This window comes from Rhodofomes roseus (genome assembly GCF_022264815.1).
Source record: "Rhodofomes roseus strain CIRM-BRFM 1785 chromosome Unknown C8Q71scaffold_28, whole genome shotgun sequence".
In the NCBI taxonomy this organism is placed as follows: domain Eukaryota; kingdom Fungi; phylum Basidiomycota; class Agaricomycetes; order Polyporales; family Fomitopsidaceae; genus Rhodofomes; species Rhodofomes roseus.
Genome location: NW_025952984.1, coordinates 238153 through 262865, shown reverse-complemented (window position 1 = coordinate 262865; position 24713 = coordinate 238153). Strand labels below are relative to the sequence as shown.

At 55.6% G+C, this 24713-nt stretch overlaps 7 protein-coding genes across 7 annotated transcripts; 2 read left to right on the top strand and 5 right to left on the bottom strand.

Annotated features, from left to right (window-relative positions):
* Window positions 1-20: 20 nt before the first annotated feature.
* On the bottom strand, window positions 21-2398 carry C8Q71DRAFT_862092 (uncharacterized protein; the record flags this gene model as incomplete). The annotated part of the gene is made up of 4 exons (XM_047927987.1): window positions 21-1408; window positions 1462-2034; window positions 2091-2170; window positions 2226-2398. The coding sequence occupies 4 exons, from the start codon at window positions 2396-2398 to the stop codon at window positions 21-23; spliced, it is 2214 nt and encodes a 737-aa protein (XP_047774203.1).
* A 2035-nt stretch (window positions 2399-4433) lies between these two features.
* C8Q71DRAFT_727147 (uncharacterized protein) lies at window positions 4434-5220 on the bottom strand (the record flags this gene model as incomplete). Its single annotated transcript, XM_047921832.1, has 2 exons — window positions 4434-4959; window positions 5096-5220. 2 exons carry the CDS (start codon window positions 5218-5220, stop codon window positions 4434-4436), a joined length of 651 nt encoding a protein of 216 aa, XP_047774202.1.
* Window positions 5221-8293: 3073 nt separating this feature from the next.
* On the bottom strand, window positions 8294-10696 carry C8Q71DRAFT_727145 (uncharacterized protein; the record flags this gene model as incomplete). Its single annotated transcript, XM_047921831.1, has 11 exons — window positions 8294-8469; window positions 8498-8657; window positions 8808-8927; window positions 8977-9077; window positions 9140-9513; window positions 9592-9667; window positions 9688-9834; window positions 9897-10028; window positions 10246-10368; window positions 10408-10580; window positions 10668-10696. The coding sequence occupies 11 exons, from the start codon at window positions 10694-10696 to the stop codon at window positions 8294-8296; spliced, it is 1611 nt and encodes a 536-aa protein (XP_047774201.1).
* A 2345-nt stretch (window positions 10697-13041) lies between these two features.
* Window positions 13042-13796, bottom strand: C8Q71DRAFT_850999 (uncharacterized protein; the record flags this gene model as incomplete). Its single annotated transcript, XM_047926749.1, has 2 exons — window positions 13042-13572; window positions 13631-13796. The coding sequence occupies 2 exons, from the start codon at window positions 13794-13796 to the stop codon at window positions 13079-13081; spliced, it is 660 nt and encodes a 219-aa protein (XP_047774200.1). The 3' UTR covers window positions 13042-13078.
* On the top strand, window positions 13620-17041 carry C8Q71DRAFT_315783 (fungal-specific transcription factor domain-containing protein). Its single transcript, XM_047917749.1, has 7 exons — window positions 13620-13929; window positions 13993-14050; window positions 14103-14170; window positions 14221-14265; window positions 14318-15570; window positions 15622-15875; window positions 15934-17041. The coding sequence occupies exons 1-7, from the start codon at window positions 13850-13852 to the stop codon at window positions 16849-16851; spliced, it is 2676 nt and encodes an 891-aa protein (XP_047774199.1). The 5' UTR covers window positions 13620-13849; the 3' UTR covers window positions 16852-17041.
* Window positions 17042-20541: 3500 nt separating this feature from the next.
* On the top strand, window positions 20542-22138 carry C8Q71DRAFT_842034 (uncharacterized protein; the record flags this gene model as incomplete). The annotated part of the gene is made up of 3 exons (XM_047926542.1): window positions 20542-20611; window positions 20667-20843; window positions 20867-22138. The coding sequence occupies exons 2-3, from the start codon at window positions 20691-20693 to the stop codon at window positions 22136-22138; spliced, it is 1425 nt and encodes a 474-aa protein (XP_047774198.1). The 5' UTR covers window positions 20542-20611; window positions 20667-20690.
* Window positions 22139-22285: 147 nt separating this feature from the next.
* Window positions 22286-24624, bottom strand: C8Q71DRAFT_716141 (alpha-N-acetylglucosaminidase; the record flags this gene model as incomplete). Its single annotated transcript, XM_047921083.1, has 3 exons — window positions 22286-24146; window positions 24208-24327; window positions 24389-24624. 3 exons carry the CDS (start codon window positions 24622-24624, stop codon window positions 22286-22288), a joined length of 2217 nt encoding a protein of 738 aa, XP_047774197.1.
* Between the last annotated feature and the right edge of the window lie 89 nt (window positions 24625-24713).

Below are 24713 nucleotides of genomic sequence, written 5' to 3'. Positions count from 1 at the left end.
CCAGGTCGGGGGTTTTGACGTTAGAGGCCTCGCCTCGCGCCGCCGCGGCCTCGGCCAGCACCACGCCCACGGCCGCCACGATTCCCGCCTCGGCCCGTGCTCGTCGACGGCTGCTGGTGCTGCGGTTGGGTCGTCTCCGGCGGGAAGAAGAATTTCTTGGCCGGGCAGTGTCCACAGGGATGTCCTAGAGAGTGGCAGAAGGTGCAGTACACGCGACCTTTGAAGGCGATAGGGTGCCCGGCCGCCGGCGATCCAAATCCATAGTTCTGGATCGCGTCGCGGAAGCGAGTCCAGTCGTTCCAGTCAGCGGTAGGGGGAGTAATGTAGATGAAGGCGACTGGCTCAGAGGTATGTTCGGAGACGCGGCAGGAGATAACCTGGACGTCAACAGAGTCTAGGACCTCACCAAACGCGTCGTCGCGCAGCGATCGTTTCCAGCGTCCACCTCTCTCGATGTCCCTCAGAAGGACCTCCAGGACGACCTTCTTGACGGCGTCGCTGAGGAGTGCGCGGCGTACGATTGCGATGTACTGCTCTTTGGACTTAGCGCGGAAGCGGAAGGTGTAGCGGAAGGCGGCGCAGAGGGATGGGATCGAGTTCCCCCAGAGGGCGAAGTTCAGAGTGTGGCCGGCAGTGTGGAGCCAAGCGGCGCGTACGAAGGCAATGCACCATTCTTCGCTGAGGCCCTCGATGCTGTACCAGACAGGCTCCCGGTTGGCGGGCGAGAAGACGCCGACACGCTGTGTTCGTGCCTCCAGTGGTCCGTGCGCAGGGGTGACGAGGACGTCGTCGTTGGATGAGAGGCGGGCAGTGAGGTTGTGAAGGAAGGAGACGCGTTCATCGACCCCTGCCTCTCCTGTACCGTGTTCTGCGAACTGTGCGACGATCAGCGGCCGTTTTCTCCCGTAGTCGTTCCACGCCTTCGCCTGACCAGGGTCCATGCCTGTTTTCTTCCAGTCGATGCAGTCGCCCTGCACCTTCTTCATAGAGCCCTCCGGGGTGATGATGATGTCAGGATCGGCTCTGATGATATCGTAGGGGGTTGGCTCGGGGGACGGAGAGGGCTGGAAGGGCGGGTTGCCTATGGCAGCGACGGAGTAGCGTCCGCGTCCGCCACGGCGCTGCTGCGGGCGACGAGGGGGAGGGGGAGTAGCGCTCCGAGCCGTAGAGGAGGAGCGGGCAGACTCGCCATCGCTCAACAGCATCTCAACGTCGCTGGAGGACTTCTGCGCGCGTGAGGAGGACGGGGTTGGGGACCTGTCTACGTTACGTTTCTTGAACGATCTGGTTGGTATGCGTGACGGTGCGGCCGGCGTCGCCGTCCGAGCGCGATTACCGCGCGACTGCCTAGGAGTCTGCGGCGGTGTTATAGAGAAGGATGGCTGTCGCGACGGGATGGGGGATTTGTCTGTGGGTGATATTCGTCATTTTTAGGTCGCAGGTCACAGAGTTTGGTCATACCTGACGAGGGTATGCGTTCACTGCGAGCGGCATCGCTCCTGCGACCTCCGTCCCGCTTGTTGCTCGGCCCAGGCGCGTCAGGTTCAAGGTGTTCGAACCTGTTGCTCTGTGACCCGTTCCAGCTGGCCGTCGTGTGGTGAGTGAAGTCCGGCTGGCCGAAGATGGAGCCCGGCTCCACTTCAAGGTCGATGCTCATGTTGTCCGCGCCGTTAAGAGCCTCGTTATCACCGGGGTCAGTAGACGCTAGGTACGAGGGGGACGGAGAGCTCTGTGTGAAGAGGATGGGCGACTTTGACGCAAGAGAGAGGTTACGGGGAGCCTCCTGACGTCTCACGCTGGATCGTTCGTCGACTCCGTAGTCTTCGTCCACGCGCCTGCGCTTCCTCGGTTCCACGCTCTTTGGCGAGGCATCGGGTGCGGGAGGCTCTGGGGCTTGGACGATCATCGGCGTCGCTGGGGCGGTCTCCTTTCCTTTCCCTTTGTTCTTCTTGGTCTTTGACTTCTTCGATTTCTTCGGTGTCGCGACCGTGGTCCATCCCAGGTCGTCGTCCTCGTTAGGAGCGGTCTCGCGTTCTGGGGGTATCCACGGCGTCATTAGTGCGCTTCAGTCTTATCGAGCTGTTACGCACGAGTGAAGGGAGCCGCGAGCGGGCTTTCCTCAGACTGTGGCGTCGGAGGAGGCGCGGCAGGGCCTGTTTCATCAGCAGCGCTGCCAGTGCATTAGCTTTGGTACTGTTGGCGGTGGGCATTGCAGTACAACGTACGTGGAGTTGCCGCTCATCTTCGGGGACAGCGTTCGCGCTGCGATCTGCGCGTACGTGGGCGAGGCGGCTCTTTCACCGCTTCCTGGCGCGCCGGTATTGCTCGCGTTCAAGGGAGTTCCTTGGAAGTCGGGCTGGATCGGAGTGGATTCGTAGTTGACAGTGGTAGAGGACATAGCGGAGATTGAGACAGGAGGCGGGGTGCTTTACTGACAGAGGCTGAGCGTGCTACATCAGGAAAAACACTTCTAACTTCAGCAGTCTTGAATGAAGAACACCTGATCTTATTCAATCTTTCACAACTTGTGTTCCTCAATTAAGTGCACCATGTGCATGAAGACTGCTGAAGTTAATTATAGTACCTTTGAGAAATTTGTCTTGTGCCCAAGTTGGAAGATATGCAACTTTAGTTCTGCAGATTAAGACACATAAGTACACATTAGTTGGAAAATGACCTCTTAACTAGAAAATATGCATGATGAGATGTCAGATTGCTCAATATGAAGACTTCACCAAGATTTCACCTGACAAGTTAACACCTACTATATCTGGCAACAGTAATGGGGTACAAATAAAGATTATTTGTTTTTCCCTGTGATTATGAGTATATTACCCTACTTACAACAGATGCTGTGGTCAAAGTCATATTGTCAGGGATTTGGACATATTTGACCTGTTAAGGTTGAGAGACAGCAAAAGAACACTTAAGCATGCAAAGTGAGACAAGAAGCCTGCCCTTGAGCAAATTATGAGTCTACACAAGGTCTGCAAGGCAACAGATAGTGCCAAGAAGAAATGAGGCCAGTCTGAGAGCCCAGGGATGCACAGGGGCTGGGCTAACAGGGGGCAGCAATTGCAGATTTCTCTAAGTCCAGAAAGATAGTCAATATAGGTTATTGTAGAAGGGAAGAAGCACAGGGACCTATGGTGTAGTGGTCACAAGTTTGTGCTGAGAGTGTGGGAAATTAGGTTAGCAGGTCAGGGGTTCAATTCTGGGAAATGGCAGATTATTTTGGGCGACATTTTTGCATCTGGGATGCCTGTTATGACAGCATATGCACAAACACAGCAGAATCATGAGAGAAGTCACCCCAGTAATGATGAAAAAACATCATTCTTGCTTGGAATGAGTGTTTACTTTGGTTACTTAATGGAACTTAAGTAAGACAATTTAAGAAATCGACTTACCTTAAGGCTCTTGTGGCACATAGTGATACATAATGTCACTTTTGGCTCTCCACAAGACCACTTAAGACACGAACGTTTTTCCTGATGCTAGGGTGCGGCTAAGTACTGCTGGTTGGGCGAGGGGTTCGTGCGTCGTTCGTCTCGTATTTATGGAGCCTTTCGTTACGCGTTTCCGGGTCATCGTGGACGCTGGTTGTCAGCTGGGTCGCTTCAGCCTGCCTTCGCTGTCGTTCGTCCCGTACCTTTGGGCAGTGAATTTTCATTTCACCTTTCATGAGGCCCGAAAACGTTAGCCTCGCGTTGTTTGTGAGGCCATCGGTCACCTATTGGGTAGGATTACGGCCTCGCGTCGTGCAGTATTCCTCTTCCAGTGCGGCGGTGGATTGAGTTCTGTCGACGCTCGCTCGGGCTCATGGTGTCCGTTATATTGTCGCTGGACAGCCTGGGTTCCGTCAGGGTTCGTGTCTGCTTCTTCTCTGTGATGGTTGGCCGGGACGCTATCGCTGCTTGACACTCTCGTACATCGTGTCGTTAGGATCGTTCCTAGTGTCAGTCATTTGATTATACGACGCACAAGTATGGGGCGCATCGCGCCCGCTTTTGCCTTCCCGCCGTCTCGCACCGTCTCCATGTAGTGGGTTGTATTTCGGTGGTTGCCTCTGCTCGCCTTATTGGACGCGGTCCGAGGTAGGGAGCAGACTGTCTTGAGGGTATGTTACAGAGGCTGGGGCGATGGACGGTCGGTGAGCGCCTGTCAGCGCTTACTGTTCGCACAGCAACTCCGTTACCCTTGTTTGGGCTCGGCACGGTCGCTCCGTTCGCTAAATGGGGATGCGGGCGCGGTCAGGGCGCACCGTGCTAGGCGACAATCTCCTTATGGTGGGCCGATTCTCGTATTGGTCTATGCATTATCTTCCCCAATCAGTGATGCGGCATTGGGCATATTGGGTCATTTGGTCTCTAGATTTGTTTACAGAGCGGCGTGGTCTAGTACGTGTGGATTGGGAGGGATGCGTGTCATGTTTAGTTCTGTACGGGTTCCTCCATCGGCTCCTCCCTGTGTGTTGACGCTTCCAGTTTGGCACGTAGCCTGATCTCCTTCCCGCACGTAAGTTCGAATTGGTACGGGTTGGACTCCGGATCTGCGAAGGGCGGGGTGTCTTTGAATAGCACGTGGGGCTCGGGGATCGGCGAGAGCATGTGGTATTGTGACGTGTGAGTGTGCGATGCGTACCCGCTGAGGCCGGCCCAGGGCACGGGGACTCGGACCCGCAGCCCGTCACGTGCCCCGGCGAGGCGGAACGTGACCCAGTGGCGGGAGAGACCGTCCACTTTGGAGATACGACCAGATCCTATCACGTGATCGTCCCGCCACATGGTCAGGATGTGGCCTCGCGCGAGTGATCTCTCTGGCTCCTTGTCCACTATCCACGTCTCTGTGCCATTCTCCTTGTCTACCTCGGGCTCCTCGTCGACTGTGATGTCGACAGCTACGGCGTAGCTGGGAGGGTTGGGTCGGTGCGTACGTATACGTCGGTCTTGTTTGGGTCTGTTCAGTGTCTAATGTGGGACATCAGGAAAAACGTTTGTGTCTTAAGTGGTCTTGTGGAGAGCCAAAAGTGACATTATGTGTCACTATGTGCCACAAGAGCCTTAAGGTAAGTCGATTTCTTAAATTGTCTTACTTAAGTTCCATTAAGTAACCAAAGTAAACACTCATTCCAAGCAAGAATGATGTTTTTTCATCATTACTGGGGTGACTTCTCTCATGATTCTGCTGTGTTTGTGCATATGCTGTCATAACAGGCATCCCAGATGCAAAAATGTCGCCCAAAATAATCTGCCATTTCCCAGAATTGAACCCCTGACCTGCTAAACTAATTTCCCACACTCTCAGCACAAACTTGTGACCACTACACCATAGGTCCCTGTGCTTGTTCCCTTCTACAATAACCTATATTGACTATCTTTCTGGACTTAGAGAAATCTGCAATTGCTGCCCCCTGTTAGCCCAGCCCCTGTGCATCCCTGGGCTCTCAGACTGGCCTCATTTCTTCTTGGCACTATCTGTTGCCTTGCAGACCTTGTGTAGACTCATAATTTGCTCAAGGGCAGGCTTCTTGTCTCACTTTGCATGCTTAAGTGTTCTTTTGCTGTCTCTCAACCTTAACAGGTCAAATATGTCCAAATCCCTGACAATATGACTTTGACCACAGCATCTGTTGTAAGTAGGGTAATATACTCATAATCACAGGGAAAAACAAATAATCTTTATTTGTACCCCATTACTGTTGCCAGATATAGTATGTGTTAACTTGTCAGGTGAAATCTTGGTGAAGTCTTCATATTGAGCAATCTGACATCTCATCATGCATATTTTCTAGTTAAGAGGTCATTTTCCAACTAATGTGTACTTATGTGTCTTAATCTGCAGAACTAAAGTTGCATATCTTCCAACTTGGGCACAAGACAAATTTCTCAAAGGTACTATAATTAACTTCAGCAGTCTTCATGCACATGGTGCACTTAATTGAGGAACACAAGTTGTGAAAGATTGAATAAGATCAGGTGTTCTTCATTCAAGACTGCTGAAGTTAGAAGTGTTTTTCCTGATGGACGCAGCAGGAGTCATACCATTAGGAGGCTTCAAGGCCTTTCCTGAGGGGGCTATTGGCTTCTTCTTGCCAGCTGAGAAGGTGAGGAACATTGTACAAGCGTTGCGCGTCTTTCTCTGGTGGTTCGTCCTGAGTTATATCTTCAGACTCCGTCGTAACGTGACGTGACGTACGGGCGTTTATGTCTTTATTATGCCTATGTTGAGTGAGGGGAGGACATAATTGGGCAGCATACGGGCATAGCTTGGGGCATTTTGGGTTGTCTACTCGCCGTCCTGCTCCTGTCCTTTATAAGATTGTTATGTAGGGCTGTCGCTTCGACGCGGATTGATCACAGTCGCGGTTACGATCACGTGTTCCGGTTGCTGAATCCCGTGGTTGTGTTCCTTGTCGGCTCCCGGTTGTTCTATGGTGACGCGACTGCTGCTTGGTTCAGCCCACGGGTCGGGTCGGTTGGTCCGGCTATTCCAACGCGTGATACTAATATCGCCGTCTTGTCGGTAGTCTCGGGATACGGGCCGGTTACCGGCGTCTAATACACCGCCTCCGTAGTTACGTTGGGCGTCGCCGTTGTTATGCTCGGCGTCGAGCAGGGGTTGTTTTGTGGGATCATGGGTGGCCCCTGTGGGGTGCACCTCCGTTGTGTAGGGTGGCCAGCTTTCTTCGCATACTATGATATATCAACACGGCTCTTTCCATTCTTCCTCAGCTACTGCCGCGCCGCTGGACGTTGACTCTCTGTACTGGACAGTATGGTAGCTATGTTGTGTTCCTTCTCATCCTCAGAGATCCGGTGGATTCTCTGGAGGTTCGTCTAGTTTGGACTACTCCTGACTAGCGTTCGGGCCAGTTTAGACAACTGTTGCGGAACAGTCTTCCAGCCCGCGGCCTCTGATCTGGTGTCCACCAGAGGTCGTTATAGTGCAGTTCGTTTCACCTCCTAAGAGGCTACTTACCCCCCGGACCACGAGAAGGTCTGCACAGGACTCGACAACGTCGAGCCCTCCCGGGGGCGCATTTGTTGTTCAGCTTGCGCGATCTATCCTAGTTTCGCAGGACTTGGTTCTCTCGTGTGATTGTATGTTCGTTGTGGCGTTTTGGCTACCTTATTGAGACTTCGACGTTCTTATCAGTGGTCTAATATGGCGCGCAGAGTCTTTTAGCGGTTGTACAGTGTCAATAGTTCGTGAAGGTTCTTCCGTTTTTGAGGCTCGCAGTTCGCTGTTGTATCGTGTGGATCATTCAGATCATATGGTCCGGGGCGGTAACGGCCGGACTATAGGCGTCTGTGTCGGGTGTAGCCGAAGGTCGTCCCGCACAGCCTTAGTTGCTATGTGAGCTCGTCGAACCTGGCTGCCCGCTCGTGTTGGGAGGTGGGTTCTGATTTGGACAGTGTCGTTGTTCTTCTGTGTGGTGAGTGCACTGTGTTGTTTTCAAGGCTGGTCGGGAGGGTAACGTTCGCGGTGTCCAGGATATGGGTCGACATCTCGTCAGGATTGGATGCTCTCAGCTGCTCGGGGCATGGTGACATGGTTGGTTAGACGGGAGAGGGGTATGTACATGTACCAGAGGACGGCGAAGGACAGCCAGTGCGCGATGAGCTGCTGTGTGCTCAAGAAGACGTTGTGGTTTATCCCAACGGGACTATAGACCGCCAGTGGGGTCTGATTCATCGTACTGGTACAAGAATCGCGCCTCTGTGTGATAGTACGCGAGGACTTCGGTCATTTGTGTTTGAACACATCGACGAATTGTCATTGTCGATGTTCGGGCCAGTGCAGACGACTGTTGTGGAAGAGAACTTTCCAGCCCGCAACCTCTGATCTGATGTCCATCAGAGGTCGTTATAGTGCAGTTGGTTTCGCCTCGTGTGAGGTTACTTATCCCCCGGACCACGTAAAGGTCTGCACAGGACTCGACGACGTCGAGCCCTCCCGAGGGAAGTACGTGCTTCCCTTGCTCGCGGAGCGAGGCTTGGTTGGGAACTACAAGCTGTATAATTAAAAGACGAAGACCACCTTCAGCTTGACGCGAAGGTGATGGGCGACTTGGTGTAGAGAGACTGAAAATTTCTGATATTCAAGGCATTGCTGATACGACATAAAACGAGTAGCAAAGACAAGAAACGACAGACGACAGATTGAGAAGGACGAGTGGGCAGCCCAAGTCGACGTTTAATGGGAATCCCGCGAGGACTGTGATCCCTCGTTCGAAGGTTGATAGCTTTCATCACTTTCGTGACCTCCATCGCTGACTTTATGCGAGCTGTTACCCTCCGAGCTCTGGTAAACCGCGAGTTGCTGCACATGAGGACCGCCCTCGATGCTCGAGATATTTTCGTCGGGGGCCAATGCATCTGCGTTTAGCAGTGTCTCTGTCGTCTTCGACGGTGGTGCCCATATATGTGTTCAACATCTGGTAGTCGCCGAGGAGCGCCAAAGCCCCTGGATAACGTTCAAGCTGAGACTCTACGCGCGTACGCGAGGTACTTCGTGACGTGCACCGTGACATCCTCGTCCGAGTCAACGTTCTCACCGGAAGAGTCGTCAGCACCAGCTTTTCCATCACCATCTTCACCATCATCGCTGCTGTCGTCACTGACTTTTCGTTTCTTCCGTTCAAGAGCTGTAGCCTGGCCGTTTCCTTCATACCACGTAACAATTCAAAGCAAATTTGCGTGAGGAGGCCGTTAGAGAACGGAGTGTCGTGGTCGATCGGAGTGTCGAACGGCAGTTGACCGTGAGTTTGGGGGTAGAAGATCTTGCGCCGATCATGGACATACTCTGCCCATTTCTGCATTTCGCGCTGAGCGCCTTGTACGCAATCTGCCACTTGGCCATGAACGAACGGACGACCACAGCATCTCCTCAGCGTGGATATCGCCGTAATTGTAATCGAGCGGCTGCGCACCGAAGTCAAATACAGTCACGATGCTCATATGGCAGACCTACCACACATAATCTTGTCTGCGCGGGGACGTCCTCCGCAATGAAGCGTTTGATGAATGATTTCTTGACGAGGGCTTCTAGAATTATGTCGTGATCGGTTTTGCCTTTGATAAGGTACACATAGGCACGCGAAGGGTTGAAGTACACCTGCGTGCCGAACGCATACCCCCAGTGAAATAGTCAGCAGCATGTGAGTGTTGAGTAGAAACGGGAGGGATCGGGAGCTCGGGCAAGCCATTCGTACCATTTGAAGCAAGTTTATCCGCGGTTACAGTGTGAGGATCCTCCTCTATAACAGTGATAGAGTGGGCGATAGGCAGGTTTAGACGTATCTGTCGATCCATACTTATCGATTGGGACAAGGGGAATTGTGGATCGTCTGCCCAGCTACCGGAACCCTTGCCATTGACAGCCTCGGGTAACTGCCGCTTCAGCCAGCTAGCGCGGTGACGGAACACTGCTATTTCTTCGTCCCTCTTGTGCTGAGTGCTCGCTGGTGGTACACAACGTCGCAGATGATTTAGTGACGCTGTGATTGACCTAGTACAATATCAGTATGCGCGAAAATAGCATTCTCAGCATGTCTTGTTCGCTTTCTGTGGTAGTATGGATACATACAGATTCTGTTGCGAGTCCGAGCGAGTCGCGACGTCATAGGAAGTAAGTCCCCATGCCCGCGTGTCATTACTATTAGCTACACACCTCTTTTCGTACCTTTACGAACCATAGTGAAGATTAGGATGAGGAGAAGAGCAGCGGACACCGGCAGCAACAATTTGGTCGAACGCTGGAAGTCGGTCAGCCATCGAAGCGCTCGTATGCGGCGCCGCCTTCCTAAGCGGAGCTCGAAATGTTTCCTTTCTAATATGTGCTTGCGTAAGTGATCAGATTGAGATCTGCGGTAGATCCGTATTCAACGTTACCGCTCCTCCACGGTTGACGTTGAGCCATTGAACTTGAACCCTCGAGCCATACATCCTTCATGGTACGGAAAAACACTTCTGTGTTATCGGTCAAATTGGCTTGCCTGTCCTCTCCACTCTGTTGACCTGACCCTGCCACGGAGCACAGCCTTGTCAAGCCTCAGATTGTGGCAGTCGAGTTGTCACGGTAGGCGTGGGTAGACATAGTACTACCCTCATCAAGCTGGTACGCCCGTTGTATACTCGTGAATAAGTTTTCATTTCCTATACGCGCAAGAAGTCAACCGCTTGGTTGATATGTACGCAGATCTGATGCAGTGAGGACGCTCCGAGCACTCGCTAAGCCGACCCGCCCCATGCCCAGATGGCTCATGATCTGCTTCCGATACGTTCTCTTGCGATACGTGGACAAACAGGCGCAAGGCCATACCACACTTCGACGAGTGCATTGCCAACGGGTCCGAGTCAGCGTCTTGATCGTCCAGCAGTCAAAAGGATCTACACAACTGACGAACATCGGGGCGAGATGCCTCAGGCTCAGTGGCACGTGGTTGGCAGACCGATATTTTTTTCAGCAGTTCTACCTGCCTGCGCATTGCGTCCGTCCCCTTGATGCTACGCCGCAGCGCCTTCCCATCCCAAAGTTTCAAGATCCCGAACACCGAGCAAAATCGCAGACACTTACTATTCGGACCAAGCAGCTTTGAGTAAGCACTTCCGCAGCAACGGACAAGTGCCCGCGAACGTACGTTTCACTTCCGTTTCGCACACCGGCGCGGGGGAGTACCCCGGTCCAGCATGTTGAAATGACAAGCTTCAGGGGTGCATTCCGCACTGGCCGTCTTCTCCCTCGACGCAGTGTGGTTCTGATGACCGGTGAGCGTCCGTATTTGTGTCCCGAACGGCGAGGCTCGGACGCACTGCCAGTGGCGAGGTGCTACTAGTAAGCTACCACACGGCCTCAAGTTGGTTGGTGCTGACAACATCTCCGCTCATACCGATAGGGTCTGTAGATAGAACGGCCAGTAGTGCGTGTGCGGCTCCGAAGCCCAGGCTGTGGTTCCATTCCACCTTGACTGCTGTGTCGCTGAACCTAAGCCTCCGAGCTCTCAATACAACTTCCGAGCGGACAACGACTTGACACTGAGGCCTTCGCCGGTTCACTAGCTATGGCAAAGCGATCGCCCAAGCACAGCCCGACAACTATCTAGGTTAATCGGTAAGTTGCTCATATCTGTAAGCATGCCCTACCCCGTGATAACTCAACTTTCTGTTACGAAGGACATGATTCGCCGTTCCTCCAGCGTGTGACAATCAGCCCTTAGAGTTTCGTGCGGAAGGGCTTGGGCCTTGTAATCGCCCTGGACAACCGTCTATCAAGTTGTCTTTCAGCCTCAAGCGCTGTGGAACGTGGGGAGATGCCAGACTGCGTCCGGCACTGCTTCAGGCGGTGAGTACGATATGCTCTGCTCGGGTGAGAGAAGACCTGTAATGAGTATGCTTTCGCTACAAAACAAACCACTCTTCTGAGCTTTGTTCGTGAGCCGCGTGCATCATGCAGTCTACTTTCGCGCGCTCCCTAAAGCGTGCCTATCTGTATGTCATAATCCAGAGTATCTGGGTATTGACAATTCGGCGAAAGCCATCCTCTGATTGCCAGGGCTCCTGGCGACCATTAACGCCTAGTAGCTATCAGCAAGCGTCGCTCCCCTCGTGATGGTTTGAAATATCCGCTCTATTCCGTGTGGTGTTTTGACTGCCGTGGATGCAGATACAGCGCTGAAGGTGGTGAACGATGTTGCGAACGGCCGCCTCTGATTTGTCCGCCTTGACTAAGGTAGATGAACCGCGGAGTCACCTGTGCAACCCCTAGAATCTCATCAAACTATCCAAAGACGCGGATGCACTACGGTGGTGAGCGTGTCCAGAGACTGGGCCCTCTCATATGCCTGCATCGGAAACAAACGTGGTCATAGCCACCTTGCGCTGACCAGACACTCTGGACATCTTCGTTGGGCGAGGGCATGATACATGATGACCGGTACGCGCCAGTGTCCGGTCTGTCCTTCTGCGTCCATGATCTTCGTGAGGCGTACAGCGTGCGGTGTGGGACACCGCAGTTCACGGCCATTGTGCAACTGGGTTCGCCATGGGATCCGTTCCCGCCGCTATGACGCCCTGTGCGTTTTCCAATGCACTCAGATCCGGCGGCAGGAGCGCTGGGCTGTTCCTGCCGGTGCGCACGCGGCAAACGCATCGCGCAGACGTGCACAACGTGCGAGCCATCAGCCACATCTCCATTCTACTTGCACCGTTTTGGGCCATATACGGACAGGCTTGGGAACGCTGCGCGCTCGCGTGGTTCTATCTCCAGGAAGTGCGCCATTGCCACAACGATGAACTCTATTAGGACATGCGGCCCATGTGTCCGCCTCGCCGCAGGGCTGGCCGTGCGCCGGGGGTGGCCCGCGAGCCCGCAGGAGGCTCGGGTTATCTCACGAATTCAGTTGGCCAGAGTCTAGCCAGATAGAACCCGGAGTCTATGTTGGCCAGACTGTCATGACTGCATCAGCGTGGACCACAGAGACGGGGGTGCGAGCGATGGGGCGATAGAAGTTAATACCGGGAGTAACTACCTGGGCGGCAAGCCTTCGTTGAGTGCGGATTAACGGTGCGAGGGTTTCCGCAGCTATTCTGGCCTTGAGCTTTACGAGATACGCTCGTCATCGGAGGGTGTTGTTGTTCGGCTGGCCGTTGAAGACGTTCGGGGTGAATTCGGTGAGGGGGGGACGGAGTCTGTTGTGTATGGTGCTAGACTGCACCTGCACTGTGCGGAATAATAACAACGTTGTTGGACAGCTGCCGTTCGAGCGCCGTCTCGGCACCATCATCCGCCCAAACTCAAACCAGGGGCTAGTCCCCGCTGGCATCTTCATGCATCAGACCCTGACGGCACTCCCGCCTCTGCCAGTGAGAGCAAGAGTCGCACGCACGCGGGGCGATATCCACGACGGCAGGAGAGACGAGCGGACAGGATGCGGAGAGGCGGGGCGGGGCGGAGCGGGAGGGAGCAGACAAACGACGGTCGACAGAAGCTGAGTTACCGGAAGTCGCCGGAGAGACGGGGCCGCCAATATCGTGGGAACTGGGCATTGTAAATGGAACTCCGGCATGTCAATCTGTCAGATCCCGACTCCGGGAATCAACCATGTTCCCGCGCCTCCTGCCGGCACTTGCGCCCAGGGCGCATGCCAAGCCCGGTTACATTGCACTGGTTTGCCCGCGCCTTGGCCCGAGCCCGTCGCGCGCGTTGTCTGTGCAGCCGCCGTGCGACTGGCATCGCCGGTGGAGCGTCGGATGGCATGCGTGGGGTCATGGTGCACACCGCGAGCATTCGCGCGGACGAGCTTGGGCGCGACGGCGACAGAAAGCGAGCTGGATTTGACTGGGGACGGACGGGCGTCAGCGGGCTGGCGTGGGGCGCGCTTGTGTGTGTGCGAGGGCGAGCAGTGGCTGGAATGAACGGGGGCACTGTCAGCTGGTGTGTGCATTAGAGTTGCGAACGGAGGCAGCTGCCACCCGGAGGCGAAGTAGCCGGAGATTCCCCGATGAGGCAATTCCCCGGCGGCACGCTCGCCAAACGCGGCTTTGTTGGCCGGCGCCTGCGTGGGGAGGCCTATAGAAATAGCCGGGGCCGGCCGGAGTGCCCGGATAGCTCCTTAGAGCAAGCCTACTTCCGCCTCTCATCCGTCCATCACCCTTCTTCCTCTCACCACCGCGCCCATCCTCAAAACCCCACACACATCTCCCCTCCGAGCCCCTTTCTCCCCTCCTCACCGCACCAGCTCCTGCCGACGCCCTCCGCGACGACCAGCCCGCTTCATATCGCATTCTGGTCATCGCCGGCGGTCATTGATTACCGTTAGCCTCGCGTCGGCCTTCATACCATCCACATGGACCAGCCACCGCCGTCCCCTCATCAGCAAGCCGCCCCCGGCGAGCAGACTGTCTCATTGTCCGATGACAAGCCTCCGTAGGTATCGCCACTGCTATTGCACGCACTTGCTCACCGCAAGGGACACGCCGGTCTGAACAGTGCCAAGCCTCCCGTTGTCAGAGGCGCTCGGGCTTGCACAGTATGCAGAGCCGCAAAGGTAACCACCAGCGAGCCTTCTCTGAGTGTGCGTTGACCACAATGCTGTAAAGATGAAGTGTGTGGGTGCCGATGACGGCAACAATATTCCTTGTCAGCGCTGCAAGCGCTCTGGTGCAGAGTGAGTCTTATAACAGCGCGTCAATCGTTCCGGGTGCCAACACGTTGCAGATGTGTTTTCGAGAAGCATCGTCGCGGTCGAAAGCCCGGTTCAAGGTGGGTTCACGTTGGATATATGCGCCCATTTACTAAGATGCCGTTTACGTAGACTGTCGGAGGCGTCCAAAATGCTCCGACGCCTAGAAAAGGGCCTGAACAGCGCAAAACAGAAGTCGAACATGAACGATAGCCTGACTCTTCCCCCGCTCGTCGGGACTTCATCAGCTGACGGTCGCTTCCGAGATAATGGCGGCCCCAGCGGTTCGCATTACACGGGGCCGGAATTGCCTCCGTTGAACCTTCCCTCTCATATGCAAGAGGGCTATGCCAGGTCGAACCAAACCTCTGACTCCGAGATGGACGAAGACGAAGAAGACGACCAAAAGGACGGCGGCATGTATCCTGCCCGCGTCATCAAGCAGAACTCGCGCAATTCGTCGTTCTTCAAGACCATTCTCAACCCTGCGGACGAGGCTCCGGTAGCTCGGTCATCGGGCGCCTCCGAGCGTTCGTTTTCACAGAACCCACCGTCGCCACACACGTCGGCACAACCGTCTACCTCGGTAGCTTCTCTCTTTGCAGACGGTCAGACACTGAAGGACCCCGTTGAGGCGGGTCTCCTTGCCGAGGACGAAGTCATCAACCTCTGGGACATGTTCTACCTCCGTCTCAACCCCTTCATCAACCTGTTCGACCCTGCTCTACACACCTACTCGTATGTGCGCAGCAAGTGCCCATTCCTCTTCACGGCCTTCATCATGGCGTGCTGCAAGTTCTTCAAACCGGAGATGTACCAACCGGTGCTGCGGCTCGCGCATCAGTTCGCCGTGCGTGCCTTCGCCGAGAACTGGAAACGTGTTGAGGTCGTGCAGGCTTTCGCGTGCATGACGTACTGGAAGGAGCCCGACGACACGCGCACGTGGACGTACATCGGGTACGCGTGTCGCATGGCCATCGAACTCGGGCTCAACCGCTACGCCGGGCGGCGACCCGCGGGCGAGAGCGAGCCGCAAATGCTCGAGCGCCGTAACCGCGAGCGGACGTACCTGGTGCTGTGGGTGCATGACCGCAGTTTGAGCATGCAGACGGGAAAGCATTGGATGCTCCCGAAGGACGACGAGCTCGTGAGGCGTTCAGGGACGTGGCACGAAGAGGGCGGCGCCCAGGTCCGCCAGGAGGACGTCATCGTGTCGGCCTTCACGCAGCTGCGGGGTATTGCAGCGAATACGACCGACATATTCAACATGGCGCAGGGCGGGTCGATGTCGAGTGGAGACGACGTTGATTACGAAGTCCTCCTGCGCGACTGTAACAGCAAGCTCAATCAATGGGTGCAGACGTGGCGAGAGGAGATGAAGCGAGGTACGCATGTTCTTTCCGAACATCCCGAGATGACGCTGATACTGGTTACAGCGGGTGGTTCGGTGTTCCACATCTCGATGTTGATGTTCTTCCAACTGCACGTGCGGCTTTTCCTCAACACGTTCGGCATACACTCCAACAGCTCGTCGCCGTCCTGCAACGTCGAGGCGTTGAATGCATGCTATCACTCTGCGATTTCGAACCTCAAGCTCGTAGCACACGAGTTCGTCGATCTGCAGATGCTGCGGTACGGACAGGACTCGATAACGGTCATGACGGCGTATTCTGCTGTCGTCCTGCTCAAGGTTGGTGTCTGCGATCCGCTTCTCCTTCACAACGCTGACTGACATTGCTGTAACACAGCTCCTTCGTGCTGACATCTCGCCGTCGTTGTTGCAGAGGAAGCCGGATGCAATGAGTGAGATCCACAGCGTGATCACCATGACGGCGAAGGCGTATAACGACGCCGCGCACCTGAGCCACCAGTCGTACTCCGCTGCGTACCACGCGCGCTTCCTGCAGTCGCTCATCGCCAATGACGTCCAGAAGGAGCGTCAGCGGCAAGCTGAGCGCGAGCGGTACGCTGGCGTCAACGGGCGCGCGGCGTCGTCGCCGTACACGCCTGTCGGCCACTCGGCGAACGGGTATGGTCAGCAGATGTATGGGGCGCCCGTCGTGCAGGCCAATGGCGTTGATCATCCACACGCCCACCAGCACAACGGCTACTACGCGCAGTCGCCCACTGCCCCTTCGTCTACACTGTCGTCGAGCGCGGCCTCGTCCTCGTCCTCCCCGTACTCCCACCCCGCGCCCTCGTCATCGTACATTCCCCATCGCGAGCAAGACTACGCGATGTCGGACTCGACGCAGCGCGGGGGCGGCATGGGCAGCTTCAGTCTGGCGGGGATTTCGACGACGTACGCGCAGTACCAGGCTCAGCCGATGGCGGAGCACGACGCGTTGTACTGGCGGAACATGTTCAAGGACCTTGGGTTCGACGGCGGCGCGGAGCCGCAGCAGGCGCACCCGCAGCCCCAGGCGCCGACGCACGCGTACGCGAACGGTGCGGGGTATGTGGCGCCAGCGGGTGCATTGGCTGAGGCGGGCGCGAGCGCGGTGCATATGCAGCAGCCCCCGGCGCATCCGGCGCAGCAGCAGCAGCAGCCGTATGGAGGAGTGACGTATCGCGAGGCCCCCGCTGAGCATGCACATCCCGGGTACCAGAGCCATGGCGGGTACACTGGGTATGTGACTGGGTACACGGCCAGCTATGGTCGGTAACGTCCCCGGTCTTGTCTCGTGCCGTCGTCTTCATTGCATGAACGTTCTTGAACTCTTCCCCATCCTCGAGCCGTTGTACATACTTGCAAGCATCACCATCTTCTTGTCCCCACTCTATACACCACGATCTAGTCGCATTCGCCTTCGCACCCGGCCCTCATCTTCTCTCGACCGCCCCCTCGCCTCCTACGTCCGTACGCTTGGTGCTCCGACTACCCTCATGCATCCCCCTCGTCGCGCGTGTCCGCCGTGTAAGATAGGCTCCATGCCGCCCGATATCCCCCGATACTGTGTGTTACGTAGTGTAGTGACTTGATCCCCCGTACTCTAGATTCCGAGTCTGCGCAGGCTCCGCCGTATGTAGTTAGTGTAATTTATAATGTATGAAGGGTGTTTGATCTTGTACCATTCGGGATGTGTTGACGTGGATCCTGTTTACAGCGGGGTGTCGTCGTTGGATGTATTATTACGTGAATGCCAAGTTGTACAACAAGCCGTAATTAGTGGATGGGTGAGGATGCACGCCGCCGCCACCCGCACGCGGGCTGTCCGTCGGCCCATTCCACGGGTGACTGGGATCTGATCCACATCTGGCCGCTCCGTCGGTCGATCAAGGCTTGTTTGGGATCGGCGCGTGGACTTGATCGCCGCGTCTGTGTCACGGTGTGTGGGGCTGCGTCACGTCTCCGCTCCGGGGACTTGCGGCTATATGATGTGCGACGACGGCCTCTTGGGGCTTCCGTCCGTCGGCTACCTGACCGCACGTAAGTGGGGCTTAGATGCCGGTACGGGTCTGTGGCTCTGGCTTCGGTGGAGGGCTGCCCTAGGCGAGTGGCTGCAGCGGATGCTACTCATCATACACGTCCGAGTCCGACTCGGAGCTCGGAGGGAATTTGGGCGGGAGGTGGACAGGCGGTGAACTTCATCACGCTCTTGCTAGTTGTTTTGCTGTCGTTGTACGGAGTGGCTCACCGGAAGGGTTCTGCAGCTCTCGCCGTCATCTCCGTTGGCGTGTGGCTGGGAATCTGAGTGCATGGCTTGGAGCGGCTCGTTGGTCGGGTCGAGGTATGGATGATGAGTCTGCACTGTTCGTACGGATCTGACGGGCGTACATCCTTACGTGCTGAAGCTTCTGTAGATCTTGGTCTAATTGCGACACTGGGCTTTTAGTGAGGTACCGGGAGATGGGCTACCTCACACGAGTCAACCACGGACGCCGCAGAGACATAAATCCCCGTGTGTACGTACTAATCAGTGAGTGGATGGCGGGGCCGCCACGGAAATGTGCGTATCGTGTCTGTCCTGTCTGGAGCTCTCTGGGTGCGTTACACCTGCATACAGAATACTATCCTGTCAATACATTGTCTCAACTCGGAATTTGTTAAGAATCGAAATTCTGGAGCAACTGCGCGCGTCAGCAATCGTTCGACTCGAACGCGCGACGGAAGTGGCTGGTTGCCCGCAATACTTTCCCCGGACGTCGAGGTAAATCCAGTAATGTGCATGTGTACCAGTAGCCGGCCCTTGCACATTGAAGTTTAAGCCTAAACTAGTAGTGGCAGACTGGCAGTGACTGAACAGAAAGGAAGTCAACAATGGTCCTCGCTCAACTCCTAGCCTTGTCTGCACAAAAATGTCAAGGTCTGTAGCAGCGATGTGCATGGATGAGTAGAATCAACTTGCGCCCGCGGAATGAATCCATGTCTTGCGCGATCCCGCTCCGGGGTGCACTCAAATTCAAGTCAAAATCGGGACGAGTCAAGCCACAATGGGCGCTCGGGAGTCAGCGAGGTCGCCGATAGCCGGTCCGGCTTTCTTGGTCGCCGTACATGTCCACCCGCATGCTCACACCGCGCACGGAGTGAGCAGGTATTGCATGGTCTATATCCGCGACAACAGCAACATCGTGATATTCCTGCCAATTGCAGGGCTTCTCCGACTCGGTGAGGATCAGATTCAGTATTTGGCATCGTGTCTACACAACTTCCCGTTATTGAATGTTTTGAACCTTGACCAGAGCCTGTGAAGTTCAACAGCATTGGCCACTAATTAGCGGCACTATAGGATAGCCCTGGTCGAGGGTGAAGTCACTGGCGCCCGGGATTGTCGCGGCGTGTCAACGAGGTGCGTTTGTGGGTGCACCCATCACCAGTGGCAGAAGCGCACGGAGTCACTTGCGCCGTTTCAGTGCTAGCTTGGCCGCCCAGCACGTATGTTATAGTGCGACTAGCCGATGCCCGTGCTACGCTACGGACGTACAAACCTTTCATTGTGCCCATAGCTTAATGCTGAACTGCCACTCAGCTATATATACATTCAGCAGGCATTCCGGGGCAACAACTCAGAGTCAGCAAGATCCTTCGCACATTCTTGTCAGCGTTCAAGTAAGTCCATACCTACTTAGGTCAATGAGGCCTCCGGGAGTCCGAGTCGGCTTCGTGGGCCCGTCTCAGTGACGGCCCGGCCTTCGTAAGTTGCTGAGTTCAACATCCTACGATTAAAGCGGAAAGCTCCAGTCACTTGCATATATGTACATGTCCTCGAGGATGCACCAGCGCAGTCGCAAGCTACAACATCATAAAGAGTTCACCTGCCTCTGGTTGGCGCACTGGCACTTGCGCCTGCACCCGCTCTGCTCTCGCCCCCTCTTCCCCACTTGCTCGCACTCGCACTCGCCGATTGCTGATTTGCCCACTCACTCGCCCTCGCGCCCGCCCGTTGCCACCAATATTTGCTCGCCCTTGCTCTTGCCCGTGCCCTCGCCCTCACCTGCACTGTACTCGGTTGTGATTCACTCGCCGGCTGCGCTTGCACACCGGACATCTGTCCTGCGTGCTCGCCATCGCCGTGTGTTGCATTGCCGCGGCGCTCCCACCACCGCTGACTCGTCTTCGTCCACTGACCTCCGCTCGCCCTCGCCCGTTCTTTCCTTGCGCGCTCGCAGTCCATTCGTTGGTCGTGTTTGCGCTCGCGATCGCTATGCGTCTTGTCGCCCGCGGTGTGTGACCACCCACTGCCGTCTCGCTCGCCCGCCTGTGTGCATGCTGGGCCCGCATTTAGCTCGCTTGCTTGCACGCATCTGCACTCATCTTCCTTTGCTTACCTCTCCTTTGCTAGGCAGCTTTCTCATGTTCCTTTCTCGCTGGTCCAAACCTTTTCCCAGATCATCACTTCCGAGTCAAAGCAGAACAAATTGCATACGTACAGCACGTTCCGGCATCAGCAAGTCGTCGAGCACTGTCTCGTCGCCCGGGCCATTAGATGACGACGGTACCACGGGTCAAGCTTTCAAGCTTCAAGCTTCAAGGACTATCGTGTCCGAATCGAGGCAGATGAGCTGTGAATGAATTCGATCAGTGAACCTTCCCTGTCGCGCTCACAATGCTCGCCGGGCTCTTCCTGAGCGTCTCCTCCCCTTCCCGGTCGTGCAGGACACTCGGAGATATTGAGAAGCAGAGCCCGCTAGGCCCCGTCACCAGCCATTCAAATCCAGAAATGATCATCGAGGTAAACAACGAAGAGACGCGACGATGACCTTTCTCGCAGCGCGCGCGGTGAAAGAGCGCTCGGGGCTCGGGCAGCGCTCGGTGTCCGTCTCTCAGCCAATCAGATGCTCTCTTTGTCTCCCGTGCGAATTCCACGCCTCTTGTATTATAGATGGGTATATACCATCGATCGGAGAACGCTGCACTTGTCAGTACGTCCGTGAGTCGAGCAGTTCATCTTTGCACAAGCAGTGCCCCGCAAAGAACGGTGGACTGTGAGCCCGCAGACCTTCCTATAACTGCGACGAAATTGCTCATATGTGTGGTCAGGTGCTCAAGAATTCGACGACGGCAATGCCCCTGTATACATGCGATTACTCTGGCTGCAAGCGACCAGCTGTGCGCGGGCGCGCCTTTGTTCTGTGTAATCGCCACATCTGCGCCACGCATCTAGAATCGGAGGAACATCACAAATGCCCTCTTGCTGCTGTGATTCCATCGCGGCATGTTACTGCTGCCGCGACTTATAGCGTCTTTTCAGAAGGATTACGAGCATTGGGCGCAAGAAAGCGCGCGAGCTGCGCGGGAAGAGATGGCAGCCATTACAGGCTAGAGCGAGTGCCCTCAGAGGGGGGATCGCATGCGTTATCCCCGCCGACGCTTGCTCAGCGGAGGTCCTCCAAAATAGGATGGGTGGGCAGAACTACCACATCGAAGTCTCGTTCACCGACGGGATATCCTGGCTGTGCCGCGTTCAGCGCCAAAACGCCGAATCTCCGCCCCTCGAAATCCCCAATCGGGTCCTTCTGAGCGAAGCGGCGACGTTGCAGTTCCTCTCGACGACTTCCGTATCCGTTCCGAAGGTGTATGATGTTCTGCCCCAAGGTCCGGGAAACGAGGTCGGGGCTGGGTATATGCTCGTGGAGAAAATCGACGGCCATCCTCTGGATTGGTATAGTCTCGATGACGCGGGAAAACGAAAGGTCTTGAAACAATTCGCCACTATACAGGCGGAACTGGCTAAGCACCCTCTCCCTGCCATTGGGTGCCTGAAGCAGCCTGGTTCGGTTCAGATCGGACCCCTCGTCCACGAAAGGACGGCTACGAAGAGCGAGAGCGGGGAACTAATCCTGCTGGGCCCATTCAAGTCTGCGCTCGACATGTACACGGCGTTCGCGAAGCGACAAATCGAGAATATCCTGAACGAAGAACTCTACGTCGACAATCCCACCACTCCCCTGCTTGTCTACCGATACCTTCTCGACATCATGCCCGCGATCCTGCCCAAGAGACCCGGAGGTAATGGCGAGTTTTACGTCAAGCACATGGATGACAAAGGCGATCACATCTTCGTCGACGAATCGCTCAACATCGTCAGCATAATCGACTGGGAATGGGCCCAGACGATGCCCAAGGAGCTCGCGTTCTGCGCACCTCTATTCCTGTTAGGCGTCGGGGAGTTCTACGGTGGCAATAACAACCTCTCTCCGGACGAGGCTCTGTTGATTTCTGCACTGGAGACCTCCAGGAGCGAAGACCTTGCTATCTGCGTCCGCAATGGGCGTATTTATCACCGTCTTGTCTTCTGTCTAGAGGAGAACGTTGAGAATGAAGAGACCTACGCACCGTTGGTATGTGGTCTTCGCAAGATGATAGGACTCTCAGAACATGATAATCCATCGGATTGGGCGGCGTGGAAGAAAAAGGCCGAGCTCACTTATGCACATGATAGGGACTTCAGGGCACTGCAGCGCCATTTGGAGAAGAGCGGCAGGCGCAGGACGGGTACCATTGATAGCTGATGACTAGTAATTTACTGTACGATTCACTACGGAGTAGTTAATCGTTTTGAATGCCTTGTAACGACCGGATGACTACTACACGAATCACAACATCGGCTGGCGAATCTCACAGTTCCATAGACACTGCCGATGGGTGTCGTTCCGACCCTATCCTATCCACCTTTGCATCAACTTCGTCACCACACTCATGGTATCTCCGGTCACCTCCGACCCTGCACTCCAGGTTTCAGAATCCCAGGCCTCGCCAATAGCCAGCATATCCTCATGCAGTGTCGTATTGTCATACACCGCCCCACTTTCAGTGACGTTCACGAGGTAGCCAATGAAGGTCTCCCACCGCTGGTAGTAATACGTCCCCACCAGACCTGCCCACTGCTTCGACGCGTAGTCTGTAAGCTCCCCGTTCGGCCCCCAGAGCGTGATCTGGTTCCGCGCGTTGTACTCAAGGTAGTCTGCGTACGTGCTGTTGCTCCCGGCCCAGCTCCGCGCGTCCGCGATCCAGTTAGCGAGCAGGAAGTTGTCGTTCGTCCAGAGCAGCGTGTCGACGTCGCTGAGGATCGTGAGGAGGGGCGCGCCCGCGGCGGTGATGGCGGCTGACGTCGCGTCGGAGGAGTTGTACGTTGCTACGAGCGTGGTATATGCATCGATGAAGCGGTTGGCGAGCAGCTGACGGGTGACGTCGACGAGGTCGTACAGGAACTCTGGCACCGCGAGCAGAGAGGAATTTTCTGCAGCCGCAGCGACGAGGTTTTGCAGTGCGGGGACGATGGTCGTGTTCGTGTCATATGGAACAGTGGTGAAGAACCCATCCGTGAGACCCGATATGGCGGGCTCCAACTCAAATATGCTTTTGATCGTCGCGTCGCTAACCGAGTCACTGTAAACGGTCGTGCTGAGGATCGCCCAGGCTTCCTGAGCGGCGGACGGCAGCGGTTTCACAATGTAGCGACGCGCTACCCAGAACTCGACGTAGGCGGTGATGTTGAGCGAGGTGGCTGACCATGCCTGGTCGAGGACAATGTCGTAGACGATCTCGTTGCCCTCCTGTCCCTCCATGGTCAGGCCCATGCCTTTCATGCTCGGGGAGGCGGAGTGAGCCTCGATGAGGCGGGAGACGAGTTCAGGGAGGTTCCCTTCGAGGCCCATGTTCCCGCCAAAATCGTGCAGCTCGCACCAGACCCACTGCTTGCCGTAGTAAGACTCGGTCCGCTGCCACTGCGGGAACACGTCCGAGATGAGGTCGAGGATGATCATGCTGTCGTCGCCGGGGACGCCGCCGAGGTAAGCGGAGATGCGGTCTGTCGTCCAGAAAGCCTCCTGCTCGAAGAAGAGCCACCCCTGCATCATCCAGACTGCCTCTGGATCGGCGGCTCGGAGTGCTGCGAAGGTCCCGCTGGATATGTTCGCAAGATAAGCCGTGTCGCCGCTATAGGGGCTGTTCTCGTTGTACTGGTCCAGCGTGTAGACATGCGACACGTTGGCACCATATGCGGCCTGCTGCTTGACTATGAACGATTTCTGCATCGTCGCGAAGAGGTCGTTCGACGGTTCGAGGAAGGTAACGTTGGTCAGGGCGGGTGAGAAAGTATTCCACTGGCTACCGTTCACGATGGCTGCGTCAGGATACAAGTCTGCCATCGCGCGAGGTACGAAGCCTGTAAAAGCAGGCAGCACGGGTGTCATGCCCAGCTCGTACATTCTTGCGACGATCTGTTGCTGGAGAGCGTACTGGCTGTCGATCCATTCTGCAGGCAACGGGCCGCCCCAATTGCCCTGGATGTTTCCGAAGCGGTTCCATGCTTGAAACGCTGGTCCTGAGAGGAACGAAGCGATGTCTTCGTCTGAAAGGCCGACCTCTTGGAACACCTGGACGAGGAAATATTCATAACCAACCCATGCGAGAGGAAGGTTGACGCCGCGCAGAGCAAGCCAATCAAGCTGAGACTGCCATTGATCCCAGTCCCACCAAGCGGCGGTATAATCAAAGGTGACGGTGTTGAAATGATATCTACACAATTATATGAGTATTGCCCATCAAAATGACACAGAAGACCATAATGGGGATATACCGGTAAGGTACGATGGCTGTTCCGTTGACTGGAGTCCCTACAGCGGGTAGGGGCGTTGGCAGTAAACTGAGGCGAGAGCCGGTCCACCAAATGTCGACACCACCGAACTGCGTCAGGTATCTTGAAGAATGGGTCAACTTGACACGTTCTCAGTGGAAGTAATCAATGTGTGATTGCTCACGTATATAGTCCCCTTGCACAGGCACTGACAGTCGAGCACTGTATATCGACAATTGTTGCTTCCGTAGAATCACTGATCACGAAGGTATCTCCATCACCTTGAATGAGCGAAAACGTGAACGAATCGGCATGTTCAGGAATCTGGCGCTGAACGAGTGAGTAGATCCCATCTAGACTGGTTGTAGCTGCATGTGCAAGAAGCGCGCTGCACGCGAGCAACGACAGGGAGGCTCGCATGGATGCGAACGCTCAGCACAGACGCGGCACTCGCAATGACAAGAACAGCTATATATACCTCCTCGCCGAGAACGGGGTTTATAAGTCTG

Coding starts and splice junctions, on each gene's coding strand:
- C8Q71DRAFT_315783 (XM_047917749.1), top strand. CDS start 13,850: ATGGACCAGCCACCGCCGTCCCCTCATCAGCAAGCCGCCCCCGGCGAG. Junction 13,930..13,992: donor TTGTCCGATGACAAGCCTCC/GTAGGTATCGCC, acceptor CGGTCTGAACAG/TGCCAAGCCTCCCGTTGTCA. Junction 14,266..14,317: donor GGTCGAAAGCCCGGTTCAAG/GTGGGTTCACGT, acceptor CCGTTTACGTAG/ACTGTCGGAGGCGTCCAAAA.